Raw genomic sequence first — 17,887 nt, forward strand, 5'->3', positions numbered from 1 at the left:
TGAGGCTGAGCTCTGCCCCAGTACCTCCCTCCCGCCTGTGCCTGGGACCTGCAGAGCATCCCTCAACATGCACCATCTGTCCTGGGCTTCCCCTCACATACCTGGGCACCACGGCTTCCCCAGCAGCCAGGGCAGGGAGCTGGGCCATTCCTCAGGAACCCCCAGGGCGAGGGCTGCTGAGGGGGGTTGGGGCTGCTCCTCATTCCCATTCCTTCTGGGCTGGGGCCCTCTCACACACATCTGGGATGGATCATGTTTTCCAGGCAGTGGTTCAAGGGCCCTTGTGACGCTGCTGGGTGCGGCTGTGAGCGGAAACCCCAGCAGAGCTGGGCCCAGACAGACTGTCCAGGAAGTGGGGGGGGAATAGCCCCGATGGGGGGTACCATAATGATTCACTGTTCCATGCAACCAAGAGGAGCTGAAGGAGACGAGGGACAAACCTTTGGCCAGGACATTGCTTCTCGGCTTTATTCAACACTAACAAGTTCACATTGCCAGCAGCACAGAACACCCCCAGCCTCCCCACCTCAGCAACCAGCCCCCTGCCATGGCTCCTCCCCCCATCGCACCATCCCAGCTATGGGAGGAAGGTACTCTCAGGGTGAAGCCCCAAGGCCAGACATGCAACAGCAACTGGGACGACCTCCCCCCAAAACAAACAGGGGGAGCCCCAGGCAAACCCCTCCCCCACATGGAGCCAGCACAGGGGTCTGATGCAGAGTGGAATCCAGTATGAATCATTCTGATTGTCAAGGGCCTCTGCCGATGGGTTCCTCTGCTCCTTCCCCCATGGAGCCTCCCCACAGCCCTTGATGCTTCAGGACCCTCCCCACACACACACACACACACACACACACACTTTCACTATATAAATAAATAAATAAATGTTGAGGGGGGTATCAGGACCTGAGCGGCTTCCCCGCATGTGGAATGGGAGAGGTCATCATGCCCTGGCTGGGTCAGGTGGTGCCCCCCACTAACTCCACATCTCCGCCAGCCCCGGTCCCCACTGCACTGGACAGTCCGTGGGGCATGGCTGCGATCCAGGCCAGCAGTGTACATGTCTGGGGGCGGGAGGGTTCAGGTGCCCCTACAGCTGCTCCTTGCCCCCGTATGAGCCATTGGCCACCCCACCTGGCCCCACCTCTCCATCCAGGATGTTGTCCTGGGAGCCGTGGAACTGCCGTCTCCTCGAGCGCAGGGCAAAATGCCAGGTCAGCGCGGCCACCACCACCAGGCCGAACATGGCCGCCAGTCCTGCCGCCACATATGCATAGGGGAGCTGGGAGGCCAGGGTGCGGATGGTGCGGCATGGTCCGTGGGCCCGACTCCCATCGTCGGTGGGGCTGACACCGGCCTGGTTGGCTGCCATGATGCACACCAGGTAGGAGGTGCTGGGGTGCAGTCCCCCAAGCACTGCCATCCGGAAGGTGCTGTTGAAGATGGGGCCAGCAATGGTGTGGTCCCCATCAGTCTGGTACATCAGCCGGTACTCCCACACTGTGGAGGAGGGGGCACACCAATGCAGGCTGACCCCAGACTCAGTGACGTGCACTGCCCCCAGCTGGGGCGGTTCCGGAGGCACATCTGGGCCAGTCACCCCAGGGCACAGGCAACCAGTCTCCTCTCTCAGCTCTGCACAGGCTGGCTGCAGATGGCGGCAATGGTGGTAGTCACAAGGCTGATAGGGTGGGTGCTGGGAGCCAGGCATCTCTGGGGTATCCGGGGTAGAGAGGTCCTCATAGCTGTAATAGTCTGTTCCCAAGTCATGCTGGGGGGTGGGGGAGGTAAGGGGGCTGCTCTCCTGGGCACGGAGCCAGGGCCAGTGGCTCTGGCCCTTCGGGGGAAGGGGTAGGGAGCCTCCCATGCTCGTCGGAGCCCCCTCTGAGCACAGGATCAGGAGGCATGTGGCCGTGAAGACTGGAGCCGAGAATCCCAGGAGGATGGTCATGGTTCCTGGAAGAGAGAGGACCGGGTGACTGTCTGAGGTGAGATGATGCTACAGGATACTGGGGTATGATTCCCCCATCAGAGCACTCTGCCCTAGTCCCGCCTCCTTACAATATCCCAGGGAACTATACAGCCCTTGGGAGCCAGGGCAAGGTCATTGCCCCTACTTCACACAAGAGGAAACTGAGGCACAGACGAAAGAACTCACACAAACAGCCAATCAGTGGCAGAGCTGGGAACAGAACCAAGGGGTCCTGACTCCCAGAAGTCCATTTGTCCCTATTGGGGGCTGGAACTGAAAGGATAACTATCAATAGGATAATACTGTCCACGTGCTCCTTGGGGGCTCCATCCCACAGGTCCTTCTGCAGCAGAAGCGGGGGCTGGTTGTTTCCGCACAGCAACCCTCACAAGGAGACACCCCTGGGGCTTTGGCCTCCAGGCAGGTGTCCCAAGACTCTGGAGATGGGGGTTCTCTACAGCCCTGGCCTCACTCACCTGCTGCCTACAGCTGGAGGGGGACGGGCGTCCGGTCACTGGGGCCACAGGGCTCTGGTCTCCAGCGGGAAAGGGCTCAGCGCTGGGGATCGGGGTTCTCCAGTCCAGGCAGCTGGGGGATCGGGGCTGGCACCGCTCGACTCTGCTCTCGTGTCTCGCCTGCTTCACTCCGGCAGCTGCAGCAAGTTTTATCCTGTCGGGGCGCTGAGCTCATCCCCCGCCCCCAGCCCGGCTGAGGCTGCCGGGGCGGAGCGGCCCGGGGGCTCCTGAATAGGGCGCGGGGGAGCTGCAGGTGGCCATAAGGAAAATAAAACTCTGCCTTATAAGGAAATGTCTGTCCCTCCCGGCTGATCCCCCCTTGGAGACCGCAGAGGTGGGGCAGGGCGGGCAGGGAGCCCAGCCCTCAGAGTCGCGGCACGGTCAGGGACGGCCCCGGGCGGGGTGGACAATGGGAAGCTGCCTGGCCACAGGTATCTGTTCCAGACAGACTCTTCCTGCCCTGGCCCAGCGCTGACAGTCAGGAACCAGTCAGACCGCAGGGACCAAGCCTGCAGCCAGGGCAAAGCATGGGGAGGGCTGGGAGCCAGGACCCCCGCGTTCTAGCCTTGACTCTGGTAGGGGAGGGGGAGCTAATGGTTAGAGCAGACAGCCTGGCGGTCGTGACCTGGTGCTGTCCCCAGTATTGAGAGGGAAGAGCGATCTAGTGAGCTAGAGCTGGGAGCCAGGACTCCTGGGTTCTGTCCCTGACGCTGGGGGGGACTGATGGGTTAGGGCAGGAAGAAGGAGCTGTGTAGTAGAATAGGTTTTATTCTCTGCCCCTGACTCACTCTGTGAACTTGTCTCTGGGGCTGACATTCACCCTCTTTACAATGGGGACAAGCATCCGGAAAGGCTCCATTCATTCCTGTTTATAAAGCAGCCACCAGCCAATGTGTATGACAAGAGACTGGTGGAGCTGGCCATCCCTTGCAGACAATGCTGACCCCCATCAGCATCTGTGAGCTTGTGAAGGGCAGGAAGTGACAGTCTGTTCCCTGGATCTCAGCCCCTAAACTGCACTGTGCACAGTAGCTGTGGTGGGAGCCAGCCCTGGACTGGAGGCATGGGTGACTCATGTGGAGCAAAGGGAGCAAGAGCCGCTGGGGTGGATGGGATGGGCAGACAGACACATATGGTGCATCACTGCTAGGACAGTATCAGCTCCTGGGGAAAGCCTGGATCCTGCTCAGAGCCATGGCTGCTCCAGGAGGGGCCTGGCTTGTAGCAGAGCTGGGGGCTTCCTCACTGGTTCTCAGGTGTCCAAGGGGAACACAGCCTAAGAGCGGGATTATTCGTAGCTGGAATGGCATGAGTGAGAAGGGAGCAGTGCCAATGTGAGAGTCCTGGCTCCCCCCCAGCCAGGGGCCTCATCTACACCTGCAACTTGCTCTGGCTTAAAAGTGACACGCTGCCCTGGATGCTCCAAATCTAATTAAACCCAGGTTACTGCAGTTTGGCTCAGACCTAGGACTCTGCCCAGTCAGCTGGCAGCAGCCAACTGTGCTTTGATTGAGTGAGAGGCTGGAAACTCCAAACTGTGACAGACTCATGAGTCAGGCAACCCAAATCACAAGATTTAAAAAGAACACTAAGTGTTGCAATGTTGGAGCCCTACACACCTCACCCTAGAGGCATCTGCATCTCAACACCAGCCAAAGGAGCCTTGCATAAACAACCCCCTTGGGCTATGCTAGAGGCAACTGTGTCTCCATGCTGGGCAAGGGATCCCTCTATCACCAGCCCCCTCACTCCATTCCAGAGACAGCTGCATCTCAGTGCTGAGAGAAGTAAATTTTGCACCTAACCGAGTTAATTAACTGAGGTCTCTCCAGAGCTTTGTGTTCACCTGCTGTGGGCTTGGAGAAGCATCATTAGAACTGTCTGGTGACTTTTAATGTAAAACCAGGCTACTTTGGTCTTTACATTGTTTAGGGTAATTAGTCACTTGGTTTAAGCTGATGCAGCAGGGCCCGATTCTGGACCAGGATCCCACTGCTAGTCAGGGATCACTCATTGCTGAAGATGTTTGTAAAAGATATGCCTGTATCCAGCCCCAACTGATTGTGCAAAACAAGGAGAGCTTCCCAGCAGCCCACCCACACAGTTTGGGAAGCTCTTAAAGGCACAGACCCTAATACCACAACCACTGTGATAGTGCTATATGAACCCAGGGAGTGGGGGGGGGGGAAAGGAAGGGCAGACAAACAAGACAAAAAGTCACTTGTTTAAAACATATGCTGGTGCTGTAAGCAGTGGCTTGCTGCTGCACGGCCCACTGGTGTTTCTCAGCAAGGGGCTTAACCCATGGGTGGTGTCCTGGTGTAATGTGGGGGTGCTTTTACACTGCTATCATTATACCGCTGCAAGCCCTCATAGGGATGCGACTAGCATAATCCAGCAATCCCTAGCTCTAATCCAGCAGATCTCAGACTACTTTATGGGCCCAGGCACAGAGAGGGCCACCAACTTGCCCAAGGGGACTGTGGGCAAGGTGGGAGTAGAACCCAGTTCTCGAGCACTGGCGCTGGATTGAGGCTCCAGTCTCTTCAGGGGCAGGGGTTCATATCCCACCTCTGCCACCAGTTGTCACGGAGTCCCCGGGCAATGCTCTGGAACTGCTCCCCACGAAGCCAGTCATGATTCTGGGGAATCTCCTTCTGTGAGCAGACTGTCTTCAGGACACACAGCTCAAACAACTTCTACCTTCCTGGGTCTGACCTTAGAGCATTCAGCATCCTCTGCCCCTCCATGCGCTTCCCAGAGCCAGTCTGCCCAGGCGGGGTCCTGCGGAAGCCAGAGGGTCCTGCATGCCAACTTCGCAGTCAGACGTGACTCTCAGCCAGCCAGTAAAACAGAGGTGTATTAGATGACCGGAACATGGTCTAAAACAGAGCTTGTAGATGCAGAGAACAGGACCCCTCAGCTGGGTCCATTTTGGGGGGCAGTGAGCCAGACAACCACATCTTCACTTCACTCCATGTCCCTAGCCAGCAGTTATCCTTAACATTGCTTGGATGGGGATGAGCACCTGTCCCATGGTAAGGGGTAGCACCATTCAATGACACTAGCAGAGTCAAAGCTGAACTTCACTGGTGCAGAGATAAGACCGAGGTTTCCAAACAAACTGATCACTAAAATAGCACCTAACCTGAAGCAGACGGACTGTAAGTGCTGAGATACAAACACCTCTAGGGTGGGGCAGAAGAGCGGTTCATAGACGGAGCCTTCACTCCCACTGCACTCCCAGGTCATCCTTGGATTCCTCCCTTCCCCCTAAAAGCTGCCTGCATGTCACCTTCCCAGCCTCCATTACAGGATTCTGCAACTCCCCACTCCATGCCAGGAGCTGTGTGCCCACACACTGTCTCCTGCCATTTCCCCCCATGCCAGGAGCTCTATTTGCCCACCCAAGGATAAGACAGAGCTGGGTACTTAATCCTAGTAAAGATTTGGGAATGGAGAGAAACGCTTGTGTGTCAGGGCTCAAGCTGATTGCAGAAGATGTGACCTAACCTGGGGGTAGGTTATTCTACCTCTGCTACTGGGGGGTTCTTGCACCTTCCTCAGCAGCAGCTGGGGCTGGACAGCCAGTGGCTAGGTGGGCAGAGCCAGCCTGCCCCTTCCCCCAGGTCTCTGCTGTTAACGGGCTGAGTTGATTGCACCAAAGCATGTTATTCCGCACAGGCTCACCTACAGCAGCCAGTGGGGCCTTTAGGGCTGGGCAGTCGCCATCAACGACACAGCTGGATAGGGGAGTATTCCCAAACACGCCTCACAGGCTTAGCAGCCCATGTTGCATTTACAAAGGGGCCTTACCCCCCACTGAAAGGGAAAGGGTTTCAGGCTCATATGTCACCCAAGGCCTAGAGGGGTGAACACCCCACAGCAGGATAGGGACTGTGCCTCCCACTCCCTCCACAACTGGCCAACCAGCAGCACCCATGCCTGGGCCACCTACAGGCTGGGCCAGCCCAGAGACAGCAAGGGCCACGCACTGGCTGGCAGCCTGGGGTCTTTGGCAAGGGCAGGGTAGGGAAGCTCTTACCATCTAAGTGACAGACTGGAGCAGCAAGGACGATGAGAGAGCACAGGGTGCGAGGGCAGCCATAGCCACAGCAGCCTTCAGCCCCTTTCGCTAGGCTAGAGCTGGGCTGATAGCACCAGGCCATGGTCAACCTCAGTGCAGGGCAGCGGTGGCTCCTCTACAGTCTTTGTGGAGTGGAGAGGCTACATCCAGGGCAGCAACTCAGAGCTCTTCTTCCCCCGCCACTCCATCCCCCCCCCTTTGCACCCAGCTCTCTACAGGGGCAAAAACTCCCCAGTGAAGCTGCTCCTTGAAGCTCCCAGGCCCAAAGGGGGTGGGTGAGGAGCACAAGGAGAGCAGATACTTGCCCTGCTGCGTGGGGCTGCTTACCTAGGCTGGCAGGCAGAGCAGTCTCAGGTGTGGCCTACAGGAGGGCAGCCAGAAGCTCATAGCTAGTCCAGAGACAGGAAGTGGCATAGGTGCCTGCTGCCTACATTGCCCCCAAAGTACAGCTGGTCTTGGTGGAAGGGGGGTGCAGCTAGAGCTGCCTTGAGGAGCTGCAGGTGGATGTGCCTCCCCAGATGGCTGGCCCCAGCCCCTGCCCCCTTAAGCCCTGCAAACAGGGAACAAACAAGTGCAGCTCCCACGCTGGGAAAGCGCCATTGCACTGCCCCTTCCCCACCTACTTAGCTGAAAGACAGTCTGGCAGCTACAATGTTCTCCTCCCACCACGAGGCTGCAAGGAGTTTGTAAGTGGGGTGGCAGAATGCATGGGTTAGGCTCAGAAGCCTGGCCCTGAACCATGTATCACTCATTGCAGCTGCCAGGTGCCCACAGGGGTGGGTGACAGGTGAAGGCAGCAGCATGCCAGGAGCAGATATCTCCCCTGCCAGGCTTACAGCCCTCTCTGGAATCCAGCCCCTGCCTCCCCCTTACTGAGCCCTCCGGAATGTAGACATCACACAAGCCAGGTGGGAGAGCTCACACCGGCTTCCCAGCTCCAGTGAGCTCAGTTCAGGAGGGTGGGGAGATACCCTCCTATCTGGCTTTGATGAGGCCCATGCTCCAGCACAGCAGACAGGAAGGGGTCTGGCTGTGGAGAGAGAATGGGGGTGCTGGGGGGGGACCTCCCACCCTGCTGCCATGGGTGCCCTGCTTGGGAGCAGGGATGCCAAGGGGACCCCAGTCCAGCTCATCATGAAGGGAAGGGTCCCTCTTCTGGTGAGGGAGCAAGAGACAGAGCACAACTCATTTCAGCCCTTCACCACAGGGACATAGTCACTCACCTCCATGGAGAGGCCCCCAGCCTTCCTGTGCCCTACAGCACCAATATCTGTACCTGCCCACGCCCCACTCCCACGCCAGCAGCCTTGATCCATTAGCAGGTGGTTTATTAAAATTACAGCAGTTCCAAGTGAGGGGCCAGGAGGTTGGAATGTAAACATGAGCTGGGAGCCCACGGAACAAGGCTAGCGTTTTTTGTTTTTGTTTGGGGGGGGCGCGCAGAAGCATGGTGCCCTCAGGAGCTGGAGCAGACATGTCTCTGACGGATCTCAGCCCCTGGGATGGGCTCAGCCCCCTCTCCTAGCTGTGGGGGTGTTAGGAGTGTCCCGGTAGGGGGCGGGTAGTTGGCATCTGTGAACAGGGAGGATTCATCCACTGACTCGAACTCAGTCTCTGCAGGAGAAGAGACAGTTAGAGACCCCAGAAGAGCAACAAATATGGGGGGGGAAGGAAACAGAGTGATAGGTAGAAACCCTGGGGGAGGGGCTCTCATAGGCTCCAGCAAGAGGAAGCTGCAGGGGTCCTGCAGACACATCCCTTCCTTCAGGGGCTGGACCCTCCGTTTACCCCCAAAAGGGGCATACGGACAGCCCACAGGAGACAAAGCCCATCTCCCACAGATGCACTGGGCAGGGGACAGCCCACTCCCTGCTACAAAGCTGTTCCCAGCTGCACACCTCACCCTCAGCCCTACTGCACAGTGGGGTTCTAGGTTCCTGCTTGGGTACAGAGGGTCTCTGGGTGCCCTGATTGATGCTGGAGCCTTGGACCACAGTGGTGGGTAAGGAGTGGAAGCTAATGGGTTGGGGCAGGGGAGGAGGGCTGGGGGGGAAGTCAGGACACCTGGGTTCTATCCCCTGCTCAGGTGCACGAGGGTCAGGTTATGAGGAGCCTGGAGCCCCTGGGGGGGGAGAAGCTGGGGAACTGTGTTACCCACCTTCACTCAGATCCAGCTCCTTAGCCTGGGCTGTCCTCCCTACAGGGCCAATTGTCTCCAGAACCTCACCTGGTAGCTGTGGGGGGGAAGCTACAGGGGAAGGGGAGAAGCACAGGTAAGAGGCAGGGCTAGGTCCTGGGGTCTTGCCCCCTTGCATAGCAATTAGGGCAAAGCACCAAGACAGACCAGGTCACAGGGCCTTGTCCCCTCCTCCACTCCTAGCGTAGCCAACAGGCTGCACTGGCCAAGGCTCCATTCCCTCCCTGGTGAGCTCATGGGATCCTGCCGTAATGATTGGGCCTTCAAACGTACCCTCATTGGAAAAGTAAATACAAACTGTCCCACTAACTGGTAGCAGTAACTGGGCATGGGAAAGGGGCTCCAGCAATAAGACTCAACGAGTCTCAGAGAGAGACCTACTGATGTGACTCAAGATGAGCATGAAACTCATGCCTGAAACCAAAGTGCGGGAACAAGAATTAACCAATCCAAATTGGTATGGCAGAAATTAAGGCTAATAGGTAAACAAAATGTAAGGGGATGGTCTTGGCCACCCCCGCACTGCCTTTCGGGGTCCTCAGGAAGAGACTCTGGGGGGGAAAAACGTGTGGAGACAGATGATGGCTAAGAGACAGAAGAGCAGGAAGGAGAGAGCTTCACCATCATGGCTACCACGCACACTGTTTGTTGGGACCCCCAGATCCATTGTTGGGCATTTGACCTCCTGATCCTGAGACATACCCTGACCAGACAGAGGGATCCAGATGTCACCACCTCAGCTGGCTTTGACTGAATCCCAACCCCCCACCCCCTCACTCGTCCTTTTGCTTCCTTCTCTCCCATATCCCTCTCCTTTGGCCTCCTGGCTTAGTTGGCCAAGACTGCATATTTTGCAACACTGCTGTAAGCCTGTGACCAGCTACAAGTACTGCCCCAAACAGCCCAACCCTGGTACGAGTTGCCCAGACGCAGGTCAGAACAGCCAATGGGCGTGGGTGGCTGTGTCTGTGTTTGCCAGCAGTAGATGCAGGTGAGGAGCAGCTCAGGCAGAAGCTGCATTTGCCGTCCCTTTCTTTCCCTGCTGGTTTTTCTTCTAGGAAACAGGATTGGACTTTAAACAGCAACAACAGCGCCAGCCCATCTCAACTCATGTTCTCTCTGTTCCTGGAGGACAGTTACTGCCCTCTATCCCTGGTGCAGAGATTGAGAAGTGGGGGGGAGGGGGGCTTTCAAAACCTCTCTCCAGTTGGAGAGGGAGAACAAGGGATTGTTGTTACAATAAGCCTGACTTAACCCTTCACATTCCAAATCCTTTCCCTTGCTCTGTATGGTTAACGAAGGGTTTCCAGGGGACTGTAATGGTGTTGAGGCTAAGTAGGCTGAGGGCTCTGTATTCCAGCCCTCAAGTCTTGGTTAACGCTATTCAGTGGCGAGGAGCGACAGAGCCACATTAACACCTTCCGCCTCTTTGGGTCCATCTAAATTAATAGAACAGCCCCGCCTCCCTGCCCCAGCCCCACCTCAGCAGGTAGGGAAAAGCCCAGCCGCAGGCTCCTCCCCCCCAGACCCAGCTGGAAGGGAATAGTCAGTACCTGTGCCCTGGGGAACCCTCTCCTGGTCACTCTTGCCCAGCCCCATGGCCTCAGGCTGCGGTGTTGTCAGCTCCTCTTGGTCTTCTGCTTCAGGACAGAGAACATCACGGCAGGGGTTGGGGCCAAGACCGGACCTGGTCAGCGCCACCCCTCCCAGGTGAGTGTAATAGGACCCCCCTGCCCCTGCCACAGACAAATGGGAACCCCCCAACCTCACACAAAGGGAGAGCCCACTCTCCCCCCTAAATCTGCTTTACCTGGCCTGGGAGTAGCCATGCGCAGTCGTGCCGCCTCCTCCTGCCGCTGCTGCAGGGTGGCCCCATCCTGCATGTTCACCTGGGGGGGGAGAAGGGGACAGGAAAGTGGGGGAACCAGGCAACACAGTCTCCATTAATGCCACCCCCACCCCACCAGGGCCCCATACCCCCAACTACATGGTGGGGCATAGCCTCCTGCCTCAACTCCCATCAGGCACTATCCCCTTTCCCTGCTGCACAGACCCCCATTACTTGGGTGGGATACATCTCCTGCTCCACAGCCTGCCCCCTTCCCCAATTTCTTCACCCCTCTGCCCCACACTGCCCACGTTCAATGCCCTACCCCATCCCTGTGCTCCCCTAGCCATGAAGTCACCTTCTCACCTGTACTGAGAGGGGCTCCCGGGGCCACACGCTGCCCCAGATCCATTGCAAGTAGCTGAAGAGGACGATGACGCTGAGGAAGGTAAAGTTACTGGCCACGCCCAGGATGGCAGAGGTCACTGGGAAATTATAGAGCAGGTACCTGGGGGGACCAGAGGGGGTGGAACCTGAGCATTAGGAGGCTGCAGCCTGGATCCAATCTTCCCCATCCCAGACACAGGCTCTCCCCCTAACCCATGGGCCCTCCCCCAAACCTACGGGCCCCCCAGCATCATTCATGGGGCAGATTACAGGGATCAGCTTTGTGGGGCTGCTGAATTGAGTGCACTGCAGTCCCCTAGCACCAGGAACTGCCCCCAGCACTGCACAGTCCCATCCCTCCCCCCACCACCAGTGGTGGCACCCCCCCATCCTCACCGTAGGCCCGTGAAGTGGGCATGGATCCGCAGCTGTGCCCCATAGATCTGGATCCGCTTGGTCTGGATTTCTATCACAGCTCCAACAGTCGGGACATACTGGGAGTGGGGAAGGACAGGCAGGGTCAGAGCTGCAGGTGGGGCCATCACAAGATCCCCAACCCCGACAGCAAGGCATACACTTGGTTTATGCTCCAGTGCCCAACTCAGACAGCTAGGGCATGTGACCCTCCCGACCAACCCAGACAGAGCTGCAGTCACCCCCAGCCACCAAACTCGGAGAGCCAAGAATACGCTTCCCCCCCGTGCTCATGCTCCCAACCCACACAGGAATGGTAGCCATTACTTGCAGGAAAAGGGAGGGTCTCTACGCCAGGCACCCAAGACACTCCTGGCAATCAGCTCCCACACTGGGGAGCAGAGGCTCTGGCCAGGCCAGCCAGCCCACCCAGGCCCAGCAATCCAGGCAGCTAATGCAGAAGAGACCTTCCCCCTCACCGAGTCCTCCCGGTAGTCCGAGAACAGCTCCACCTCGACCATCTGCTTCTGCTCAGCAAAGCCCAAGAAGAAGAGCCCAGCAAAGATCAGGGTATCCAGGGTCTGCAGCAGGCCTGAGCGGTAATGCAGCATGGTCTGGGGAGAGAAGAGCCAGTGTTGGCATTGAACCCAGCCCAGGCTCCACCAGCTCCCCGTGGCCATTAGGGGGCACTGCCAGCAGTGAGCTGCTTCTTGCCCAAGGATCTTCCAGGGTTTCAGAGAGGAGACCAGGGCTTCAGCCCCACTGCAGAGAGGGGAAGGGAACTGCCCAAGACTGCACAGGGGCAGTGGCAGAGCACAGAATAGAATCCCAGTGTCCTGGCTCCCAGCCCTCCCTGCCTAATCCACGAGACCCCACTCCCTCCTAGAGCCAGGGATAGAACCCAGGAGTCCTGACTGCCAGCTCCTTTTGCCATACTACCCCAAGTGTCACTGTAGCCCCTGGCTAGGGGTGGAATAGCTGCCATGGAGAGTTCTCTCTCAGTCTCCCTGGAGCCTCTACACGAGGCAGCAAGGCCAGGATTGTAGGTGTGCGTGGCCCTGAAATGTTGGAGTGGATGGCTCAGAGAGGGGGCTTGGATGGGCCGCAGGCTCACCGATCTGGCTGTGGAGGAGATGATGCGCCCACCCTTGGTGTAGCAGGACATCACCACCATGAACATGCCCAGCTCCTGGTTCACAGGCGATTCAGGCAGCTCCAGCTCCAGGGAGATGTGGTAAGGCTGCCCATACATCAGCACCTACAAGACAGCAGGAGGCATCAGAGAAAGGGGGTGCTGCTTGCCCCTCCCGAACCACCCTAAAGGCCCCACAGCTTCCCAGAGCCCACAGCTGAAGGGAAAGCGCATCAAAGCTGGAACGGGGAGCCTGCTCCCCAACTCTCAGAGCCTCTTGCTGTGGGAAGAGTACATCGGATGGATTAGGAAGCCTGCCCCCAAACCGCTCCAGAGCCCCCGCTGCAGGGAGAGAGCATCAAAGATGGAGTGGGCAGCCTCTCCTCACAGCTTCCCAGAGCCCCCTGAGAAGAAGAGGGGAGACTACAAACTGTAGTCTGTAACCTATCATTTAAATCAGCTTCTGTACCAAATGACTGGAGGATAGCTAATGTGACACCAATTTTTAAAGAGTGCTCCAGAGGTGATCTGGGTAATTACAGGCCACCTGACTTCAGTACCAGGTGAACTGGTTGAAACTATAGTAAAGAACAAAATTGTCAGACAGAGACAAATATAATTTGTTGGGGGAAGAGTCAACATGTTTTTTGTAAAGGGACATCATGCCTCACCAATCTACTAGAATTCTTTGGGGTATCAACAAGGGGGAATCCACTGGATACAGTGTACTTAGTGTGACATTCTATACCTTGGGTGAGCAACCTGTAATCCCCATATTCCTCATTTATATATATAATTGTGATATTGCATACACAGCATGGCATATAAGGTATCAGGGTAAAGGTTATGATCTGCTGAAAGTCACTGTTCTATCTAAGTATTAGTGCATATGAAGTTATGAGATTGTGTTGTATGGTTGTCAGTAAAACATGCTACAAGTTGGGGAATCAGCCAACTATTAGGTCCCCAGAGACAACAGCAAGGAAAGTAACCAATGCCCAGGCAGGTATCAAACAAAATCAACAGCCATTGTCCAGCAAGGGAGCTACAATGCAATGACTCACCTGCATAAGGTCAAACCAGGGGAATGGCTCAACCTTGCCTGGGGATTCAGCAATGCCTAGCAGATGTGCTTGGAAAACACAAGTCCAGGAATATCATGGACTAAGGGTATAGAACAGAACACAGTGGCCGCATGCTGGGCCTTTCTCCTGCCCCCACCTATGCTGCAAGCAACAAGGGCACTGGAAGCCTTCAGTCTAACAGAGGAGATTGGCCCAAAGTTTAAAGGACAAACCTGTATATTATGAACTGCAATATCCAGTGGATTGAGAAAAACTGCTTAGTCTAGATGTTACCCAATCTAATAGGGTTGACAGTTTAGACGGTGTGCTTACATTTTATTTTGGTAACTAACTGACTTTTTGCCTCTCACTTAAAGATAAACAGTAAAACAACTTAGATTTTTATCAGTGAGTTTGCCTGAAATGTTTGGTAGATCTGCTCAGGTTTGCAAAGGCTGGTGTGTATCCACTTTCCATTGATGAAGTGGTGAACCAAGTAATAAACCTGCACTGCTTATCTCGAAGAGTGCAAGATGGTATATTCCCAAGGTGCAAGGCTGAGAGCTGTGGGGATTTGGAATCTGTGCCTTTCTCTGTGAGATTCATGAGTGGCTCTGTGAGCATTCATGCAATCTGGCTGCATGTGGGGCTCCACGTGCAATTGTGCCGAGCGATAACAGAGCCTGGAGGGGTTTGCTGCTTGTCACTAGCAAAGCATTGTGAGACAGCCCAGTTGAGAGAGTTAAGGGGGCACAATGGTCCCACAGTCCCAGGCTGCACCCCAGAGATCCCATCACACTTTTCAGAAAGCCTTTGACAAGGTCCCTCTTAAGCAAAGGTTTCAGAGTAGCAGCCGTGTTAGTCTGTATTCGCAAAAAGAAAAGGAGTACTTGTGGCACCTTAGAGACTAACAAATTTATTTCCTTTCCTTTTCTCTTAAGCAAAGCAAGCAGTCACGGGATAAGAGGGAAGGTCCTCTCATGGATCAGTAACTGGTTAAAAAAATAGGAAACAACGGGTAGGAATAAATAGCCAGTTTTCAGAATGGAGAGAGGTAAACAGTGCTATCCCCCAGGGGTCTGTACTCAGCCCAGTCTTATTCAACATATTCATAAATGTTGTGGAAAAAAAAAAAAGGTAAACAGGGAGGTGGCAACATTTGCAGATGATATAAAACTACTCTAGACAGTTAAATCCCAGGAAGACTGAAGAGCTACAAAAGGATCCCTCAAAACTGGCTGACTGGGCAATAAAATGGCAGATGAAATTCAATGTTGATAAACACAAAGTAATGCACATTGGAAAACAATCCCAACTATACATATAAAATGATGGGGTCTAAATTAGCTATTACCATTCAAGAAAGATCTTGGAGTCAGTGTGGCTAGTTCTCTGTAAACATCCACTCAATGTGCAGCGGCAGTCAAAAAAGCCAACAATGTTGGGAATCATTAAAAAAGGGATAGATAAGAGAGAAAATAGCATATTGCTCAAGTCTATATAAATCCATGGTACGCCCATATCTTGAATATTGCATGCAGATATGGCCGGTCACCCCCATCTCAAAAGAGATATATTGGTATTGGAAAAGATTCAGAAAAGGGCAACAAAAGTTATTAGGGGTATGGAATGGTTGTCGTATGAGGAGAGATTAATAAGACTGGGACTTTTCAGCTTGGAAAAGAGATGACTGGGGGGGGGGGGGAGATGTGATTGAGGTCTATAAAATCATGACTGGCGTGGAGAAAGTAAATAAGGAAGTGTTATTTACTCCTTCTCACAACACAAGAACTAGGGGCACCAAATGAAATGAATAAGCAACAGGCTTAAAAAAAAACCAAACAAAGTATTTTTTTCTACACAAAACACAGTTAACCTGTGGAACTCTTCGCCAGAAGATGTTGTGAAGGCCAAGACTACAACAGGGTTCAAAAAGAGAACTAGATAAGTTCATGGAGGATAAGTCCATCAACGGCTATTAGCCAGGGATGGTGTCCCTAGCATCTGTTTGCCAGAAGCTGGGAATAGGTGAAAGGGGATGGATCACTTGATGATTACCTGTTTGTTCATTCCCTCTGGGGCACCTGGCATTGGCCACTCTCGGAAAACAGGATACTGGGCTAGATGGACCTTTGGTCTGACCCAGTATGGCCCTTCTTATGTAACCATCCCAGAGCACCCCACTGCAGGGAGAGTGCATCAGAAATAGAGCAGGGAGTCTGCTCCCTAACTCACCCCCCAGCACGGCCGTCAGCTGGTCCCAGATAAAAGCATCAAACCCATTGGGTGCCCAGGGGGCCAGAACCCCAGGGAGCTGACAGCCAGTGGTCTGTCTCAATGCCCACTGGCACTTACCCTGTCCCGGCTGTTTTTGACCAGGGAGATGTTGGCAACGGGGAAGGAACAGAGATCAGGGCCTGGCGAGCCACAGTCTGTCCTGGGAGACACAAGGCAGTGGGTCATGTTCAGTGGCCACCAGCTCCCCCAGACCGCTTCAATCCCACACCCCTTCCACTGCAGGAGTTCAGACCCTTACTCTTGGGAGCAGGCCCCAGCTCAGAGGCACCCACAGCCCCAGAAAGCGTGTGTGGGCTGGGAGGGGCTCAGGAGATCTGGCCAAGAGCAGTGCTCAGGTGGTGCACAGAATCCTAGAACCATAAGTTAGAAGGAACCACAAGGGTCATCTTGTCTAACCCCCTGCCAAGATATAGCATTTGTTGGTTCCAAGACAGATGGCTTTCCAGCCTCCTTCTGAAAACCATCAGTGAAGGAGTTTCCACAGCCTCCCCAAGTAATTTGTCCCATCCTAGGAGGCAGGGGAGTCTGACCCATCCCAGGGGTGCCCCACTCACCTGAAGCTGTAGTGCACAGGGCTGACATAGCTGACAGTGGGCATGTAGGAGTAGTAGAAGCTGCCATAGAGGAAGACCGCGATCCAGAGCAGCAGCAACAGCACGCAGAGCAGGATAGCTGTCTGCAGCACAGTGCGCCGCACCCTCAGCAGCAGCAGCGCGGCCACCTCCTGGGCCCATTGCAGGAAAGGCCCTGTACTACCCATCATGGCACAGGGGCCCTGGGAGGCCACGCACTGGTATCTGGGGGGAGCCAAGCCCCCAGCTCCTGTATTGAGAAAGGGGGAAATGGAGTTGCAGTGCCTGCTTGAGTGCTTGTGAAATGGCTCAGGCTGCTGGAGAGTCCTCTTGGCCCAACTGGAAAGGGCCCAGGCTCAGGGGTTCCTTTATAGGGAAAAGGCACTGGCTTAGGGCAGACTGGCTGGCCTGTCTGCGCCGCTTGGCCTTCCAGTAATTGTCTCTAGCCATGGAAGAGGGTACCACAGGAGTCACTGGCACCAGGACATGGTGAGCAGGGCCACGCCAACAGGCTTGGCGCAGGGCTGCCCTGAGATTGGTCACACGCTGGAGTTTTGCCACAGGGGCCAAAGACCAGAGCAAATCTGAGGAAGAAAGGACACAAAAAATAGGGTCAGCATGGAAACCACACGGGGGAGTCTAGACTACGATTGCATGAGTGGGAGCTAAGACTCCTGGGTTCTGCGCCAGCCTAGGGGGAAAGGGATGTGTTAGGAGTCTGGATGCTTGGGCCTATTAGTAGCTTGGAAAGCGGGTGGGGAGCAGGACTAGATGTCTAGGTTCTAGTCTCAGGCAGACAGGAGGGCTTTGGAGTGGAGCTGGGAGTTTGGACTCCCGGTTCTACTTGTGAGAAATGCTATCCAAGAACTCGGGGGGGGGGTCTAGTGATTAGAGCAGGTGGCATTTCCAGCCTGGACTCCCCAGCTCTGGGAGGGGCAGGGCGCTAGGAGCCAGGACTCCTAGGCTCTATCCCAGCCCCGGGCGGGGGGTCTAATGGTTGGGGGCGGGGCGAAGGGGCTAGGACTCCTGGGTTCTACTCCAGCCCGGGGCGGGGCGGGGCGGAGCCCGGCGGTCGAGGGAGGAACCGCGGAGCCCCGAGTTCCAGGCCCGGACAGGGTGCACCAGAAGCCGGTCCCAGAGTCTCGGCACGTCTCTCACCACCCCGTCCGGGATCAGCTCCTCCCACTCCGCCTCTTCCGAGAGCCGGCAAAGACTGCGCGGGACCGGACGGGGCGGGGCGGGGCGGGGCGGGGAAAAGCTCCGCCCACTGCAGGCACAGTCCGTCACGTAATTAAAGACGCGCCCCTCCATGTTTCCATGGTGACGCGATCCCCGAACGAGCCCGAACGCTCCCTTCCCGCGTAGGCCAGCCCCGCCCCCCGAGACACTCTGCCGCTCCAGTCCCCGCCACCCCGCGGGCC

The 17,887-nt window shown here is 55.9% G+C and overlaps 2 protein-coding genes across 4 annotated transcripts; both read right to left on the reverse strand.

Moving 5' to 3' along the window:
* On the reverse strand, positions 1 to 2,776 carry LRRN4CL (LRRN4 C-terminal like). The gene is made up of 2 exons (XM_038411408.2): positions 2,449 to 2,776; positions 1 to 1,956 (listed from the first exon to the last, which is right to left on the reverse strand). Exon 2 carries the CDS (start codon positions 1,949 to 1,951, stop codon positions 1,091 to 1,093), a length of 861 nt encoding a protein of 286 aa, XP_038267336.1. The 5' UTR covers positions 1,952 to 1,956; positions 2,449 to 2,776; the 3' UTR covers positions 1 to 1,090.
* A 5,109-nt stretch (positions 2,777 to 7,885) lies between these two features.
* BSCL2 (BSCL2 lipid droplet biogenesis associated, seipin) lies at positions 7,886 to 17,740 on the reverse strand. Of its 3 annotated transcripts, none has more exons than XM_038411402.2 (11): positions 17,625 to 17,740; positions 16,449 to 17,050; positions 15,952 to 16,033; positions 12,515 to 12,658; positions 11,880 to 12,014; positions 11,383 to 11,480; positions 10,966 to 11,107; positions 10,582 to 10,660; positions 10,325 to 10,408; positions 8,733 to 8,822; positions 7,886 to 8,188 (listed from the first exon to the last, which is right to left on the reverse strand). In XM_038411402.2, the coding sequence occupies exons 2-11, from the start codon at positions 16,655 to 16,657 to the stop codon at positions 8,031 to 8,033; spliced, it is 1,221 nt and encodes a 406-aa protein (XP_038267330.1). In that variant the 5' UTR covers positions 16,658 to 17,050; positions 17,625 to 17,740; the 3' UTR covers positions 7,886 to 8,030. The 3 variants fall into 3 exon arrangements, with proteins under 3 accessions (XP_038267330.1, XP_038267326.1, XP_038267333.1); XM_038411398.2 differs by having other exon boundaries at positions 10,325 to 10,411; XM_038411405.2 differs by lacking the exon at positions 10,325 to 10,408.
* Positions 17,741 to 17,887: the final 147 nt, after the last annotated feature.

This window comes from Dermochelys coriacea, chromosome 7 (genome assembly GCF_009764565.3).
Source record: "Dermochelys coriacea isolate rDerCor1 chromosome 7, rDerCor1.pri.v4, whole genome shotgun sequence".
Taxonomy (NCBI): Eukaryota; Metazoa; Chordata; order Testudines; family Dermochelyidae; genus Dermochelys; species Dermochelys coriacea.

What these genes read in the sequence shown, in the direction of transcription:
- LRRN4CL (XM_038411408.2), bottom strand. Translation starts at nt 1,951, where the DNA reads ATGACCATCCTCCTGGGATTCTCGGCTCCAGTCTTCACGGCCACATGC.
- BSCL2 (XM_038411398.2), bottom strand. Translation starts at nt 16,657, where the DNA reads ATGATGGGTAGTACAGGGCCTTTCCTGCAATGGGCCCAGGAGGTGGCC. An exon ending in TCTCCTCCACAGCCAGATCG is followed by an intron (nt 12,015 to 12,514) that starts GTGAGCCTGCGG and finishes TTCTCTCCCCAG; the next exon opens with ACCATGCTGCATTACCGCTC. An exon ending in CGGACTACCGGGAGGACTCG is followed by an intron (nt 11,481 to 11,879) that starts GTGAGGGGGAAG and finishes CCCCACTCCCAG; the next exon opens with TATGTCCCGACTGTTGGAGC.